At 33.3% G+C, this 4,886-nt stretch overlaps 1 protein-coding gene across 2 annotated transcripts; it reads right to left on the bottom strand.

Moving 5' to 3' along the window:
- Nucleotides 1-353: 353 nt before the first annotated feature.
- LOC126703269 (uncharacterized) lies at nt 354-2,262 on the bottom strand. 2 transcript variants are annotated; one of them, XM_050402234.1, is made up of 3 exons: nt 1,994-2,262; nt 1,654-1,817; nt 354-1,267 (listed from the first exon to the last, which is right to left on the bottom strand). In XM_050402234.1, exon 3 carries the CDS (start codon nt 1,251-1,253, stop codon nt 663-665), a length of 591 nt encoding a protein of 196 aa, XP_050258191.1. In that variant the 5' UTR covers nt 1,254-1,267; nt 1,654-1,817; nt 1,994-2,262; the 3' UTR covers nt 354-662. The 2 variants fall into 2 exon arrangements, with proteins under 2 accessions (XP_050258191.1, XP_050258190.1); XM_050402233.1 differs by having other exon boundaries at nt 1,654-1,821.
- Nucleotides 2,263-4,886: the final 2,624 nt, after the last annotated feature.

Here is a 4,886-nt window from a genome sequence, read left to right on the forward strand (position 1 = left end):
TACTTGAGGTACGAGGTATTTATGAGCATCCCAATAATTCTGAACGGTATGCGTTTTAAAATCAATGTAACAATAAATTCTTACGTTCTTTCATTGGAGAATATCCCAATATAGTCTTCACACCTGCTGTAAAGTGTTTATAAGCATGCTTTATCGGATAACACTCAACAAACCCAAATCATAGATGTTTATGTGCTTGTCAAGTTTGTCTATAGTTGAGAACCCGTTTACAAATTTTCAGATGCACAGAACTAGACCATTAGAGGAATTATCTCACCTGTTTAATCTTGATGCGATTGCATGGTGCTAAAATGAGATGTTCTGTTTGGCTTTGAGCTTGCCTGTGACACAGATTTTGGTTTTGCAGATTTGTTGAAACATTCATTTGTCTGTGGGGATAGGTGATAATCTTAATTACAAACAACTGATATATGGAAGTGGGAGCAGTGGTTGAGAGTTGAGACTACTTGAGAGCTTACAAAACTTGGGACGGCTATAAAAGCACAGAGAAAAACCCAAGAACTCTCTTGCTCCCTAACAAAGATGGCAAAAACCTCCAAAACTCAGCAAAATGAAGATATTTGCTAAAATACAAAGAATACTAACTGCTACTTCCTAACTGCAAAATGTTTGGGAAAAAAGGTAGTAAAGAACTGCAGAAATTATAGTCCTGAAAGATCTAGGACCTCATCAATCCAAGAAAAATCCCCAACAGCAAATTCAATATCGAAAGGAGGAAGAGCGTATTCCTCTCCACATTCATCCCCAAGCGTAGGATAAGCATCAATGTCATCCATGAAATCCAAAAACGATTGTTCTTCTTTAAGATTTGGATCCACACTGCCTTCTTCTTTGTTTGAATTTCCAACTCGATTACCAACAAGAGCTGAATTAGAGCTGTATAGAATTGGTTCCACATTGTCTTCTTTGATTGAATTTCCAATTCCATTACCAAGTAGAGCTGGAGTAGAGACCTCAAGCACGGATGATGGGGAGGATGGTTGAGAAAACAAATCTTTACACTCTTTGGATATAGCATTCACATCAGCCGATAATGAATTCTCATTTGGAATCAAAATCTCCTTGACATTGCGCTTACCACCCATTGGCTTGAACTCATTTTTTTCTTCATCATCACTTGAAGATTCAGTGGCATAAGGATCAGAGTATATAATACGAATTTTCCTCACTGAGTTTTTCTTCAATTTGTCACAATTGTTGTCTTGGTTTATACATTTTTTGCGGTTAGCCATGTAGAGTCAAACCCCTAAAAATCCCAAAAAGGAAATACAATTAACAGGTACCCAAAAGCCCAAATTGAAAAAATAGCAATGATTTCGGAGATTAGTGCCACAGAACTTAACTACAAAACATGTCCAGCACCCAAAAAATATTTATTTATTTTTATTAAAAATAAAACAAAATACTGAAAATAGAATAAATAATCCTAAAACAAATTGAAGCTCTTGCCATTAATCACAAGTTAAAAACAAAAACTATATTTGTTCCTACATTGACTTAGCAAAAATAAAAACAAAATAGAATAAAAATCCTAAAACCCATTGAAACCCCAGCCATGAATCATAAATTAAAAACAGAAATAATATTTGTTTGAAAAGGCATCAAGAAATAAATGGACAAAAACCCACATACCGTTTTGATCTTTATAGCATGGAAAAGGTTGGGGAAGTCTGTTTCAGGGTCTGACCATGGCACCAAGAACAAGAGGAACGTGGTAAAAGGCAGTGGCTGATTTAGAGCTCCATAATTGTGTCCTCTATTTCACACTCCTCTTTGTCTCTCTTGGGAAGCCTTCACTGTCTTGTCGAGGAGAGAGAGAGAGAAAGAGATACTTGTTAGAGAAAAATAACAAAAAGAGAAACTTAACATATATATTCCAGAAAATTTGAATGCCATTTCTTTTTCCGAAAAGGAAATAACATAGAAAAATCAAGAAAGCAATTTTCACTTTCAAGTTTTGGTGCTCGCGTACCTAAAGTCGGTGAGTGATTTCTCTTTTCAGCAGCGTTCTTTTCTCTCTCTTTCTCTCTCACAATCTGTCTCTCTTTTCTCTTTCACTTGTCCTTTAGAGGAAATGTACAACTACTAAGAGAACTATGGAGCCATTAAAGCGAAGCCACAAAGCGCTTTGGAAGGACCACTGTCCTAATCCTAGTTATACCGATTTTTAATTTGATTGTTGTGTGTTACGAGAACATTTATTTGTACAGGTGCATCACTCTTAAAAAACAAGTGAGTTCGACAAAACCGTATAAAAGGTAAAGTTTGAGTCGTCGTGTGTATCAGTGTATGTATGATAGAGGTCGTGTGGTGATTGACCTCAATGCCAATGGTTATCCCAAAGGTTCAACACAAATACACGAGAGTTTTCAGTTTTGCTTTTTAGAAGATAAGAATTTTTTTTTTTTAAGTAGGCGTTTGGATAAGATAAAAAATGAAAATTATTTTACTATTCAGTTTATTTTTGCTGTTGTTTATGAGCTCTACTACATTTTTTAGTACTATTTATGAACTCCTTACTATTCCAACTAACTTTTATATTTATTTACAGTATTTCAATAATAATTTTTCAGTTTCTGCAAAATAAACTGTATCTAAACACATTCTAAGGGTCTATTTGGTTAGAGGAGTGGAAAAGTGGAAGGATAGAAAATATTTGGTTTTCCCTCATGTGTGTTTGGTTGGAAGGGTAGAAAAGTGGGAGGATGGAAAACTTTTTTATTTGGTTGGAGAGAAAAAGGGGAGAATGGAAAATGTAATTTATATAAATTGACTATTATGTCCTTGAAAAAGTGAGAGGAGGTAGGTGAGTGTAATAAAGTGAGGTTATTTGTGTAAATTACATCATTCAACATCTTTTTCTCCCCATTTTCCTCCCAAATTGGGAGGATAAAAAAATGTGGGCCTGGAGGGATTATTTTCCTCCCCATTTTCTGTCTCTCTTGTTTTCTTTCCTAAACCAAACGGTGAAAAATGCCATTTTTCACCCTATTTTCCTCTCCTTATTTTCCATCCTCCCTGTTTTCACCCTAACCAAACATACTCTAAGTGTGCATTTTAAAAGTAATGAAAACTGTTTATGAGCCCCACTACACTTTTTAGTACTAGTTATGGGCTCCTGTGTACTGTTTCAACTAACTTTTATATTTATTTACAGAACTTTCAATAATAATTTTTCAATTTCTGCAAAATAAACGGTATCCAAATACACTCTAAGTGTGCGTTTGGAAAGTAATGAAAATTATAGATTATTTCACCATTCAACTTATTTTTGTTACTATTTATGGGCTCCACTACACTTTTTGGTACAATTCATGGGCTCCACTGTACTATTTCAACTAACTTTTATCTTTATTTACAGTACTTTCAGCAATAAGTTTTCAGTTTTAGCAAAATAAGCGGTATTTAAACAGACCCTAACTAATTTTAGTATGAGTTGGATTGTTTTCTCTTAAAAATAAAAGTCTAAGTTGGATTTATAATTTTATACTTTTAAGCTCAGTTTGTTTTGTTGTAAAACATTTTTAAATGTAAAAATATTTTATATAATTTTATGTACAACACATTTTTAGTAAAATCATTTTAGGTAGTTTGTGTAATATGTAAAAAATTTCAAGCAGAAATCATCAAAATTTATGGCGTCAAGCACATATAAACATATATCATCTTCTTGATGGGTCCAGTGCAGCTAGACACTTGGACCCAAATCAAGTCCCTAGTATTTTGGGCAACTAAAAATTATAACTTAATAAATAAAAAAGTGTTGTATGCAATATACAGGAAAGATTAAACTGACCATAAAAAAGAAGGTTAAATTACAAATTGCAACTTCTAAACTTGACCAAAATTTAATTTAACTCTGTATCTTTATTTTCATTCGATTGAGTCTTTTAAGTTTATTTAATAAAGGCTTCTTGTTATACTATGTTAAGTGGGTTGCGCCAAAAATGACATAGTTTTTTTTTTAATCAAATTTTTAAATAAAAAATCCAAAGAAGCTAAAATAAAAATGAATTTTTAAATGAAACAAAATGGCATATATATTTATATATAATTTATTTATTTTTAGGGAATAAGATAAACCCAATTCATACATATTCAAACAAATTTCAATTTCTTAACAAATTACTGTATAAACCCAAAAGTTTTATAAAAAAGAAGTCACATCTCACGCTCCACTATCATATACAAAACAAACAATGATGAAGCTCACAACCAAGGTTATGAAGCTCCACTCTCAAATCGAAGAAAAACAAGCACGAAATGTAAGGAAGGTAAGGATCGAAAGGAACGGACTGAAACGACAACATTTCTGTCTAGATTTGGGTCGTCGTTAACCAGATATAGGTTGGCATAAGGAACTAAGGTTGTGATGCTCTCGTCAACGAAGGAGGAAGTATCCCATAGTGCTATGGCAGTGGAATCTAATGTTGAATTGGTTGCAGTGATAGTGGGGGTTAAGACTCAGTAGTCAGTACACAAACCAACAATTTGATTCGTTGTACTCTGAGGCTACGCAACAAGTCCCGATGGCTAAAATGATCATCTTCTTTAGAGTTTTGCTTCAAGAAGCCTCTTTGCAGGCCCATTCTTGTGCACGGGAATGATGGTGCGACTCCAAGTTTGGCTTTGGGTCCATCACTATGGCTATATTGCTATTATTTAAAGGGCATTTAGATGTTTCAAAAGAGATCAAAGAGAGAAGGAGAGTTTATATTCTTTTAGATAAATCCTAATTTTTTTTAATCATTCAGATATTATTTTAGGTGAGATTCTATTTTTGATTTTCTTCAAAAGAAAAAATTAATAATTAGTTGGAATTTTTAATTTAAAACATTCAAAGAAAACCAAACGGTGCGATTTTG

The sequence above is a fragment of the Quercus robur genome, chromosome 10 (assembly GCF_932294415.1).
Source record: "Quercus robur chromosome 10, dhQueRobu3.1, whole genome shotgun sequence".
NCBI classification, from domain to species: domain Eukaryota; kingdom Viridiplantae; phylum Streptophyta; class Magnoliopsida; order Fagales; family Fagaceae; genus Quercus; species Quercus robur.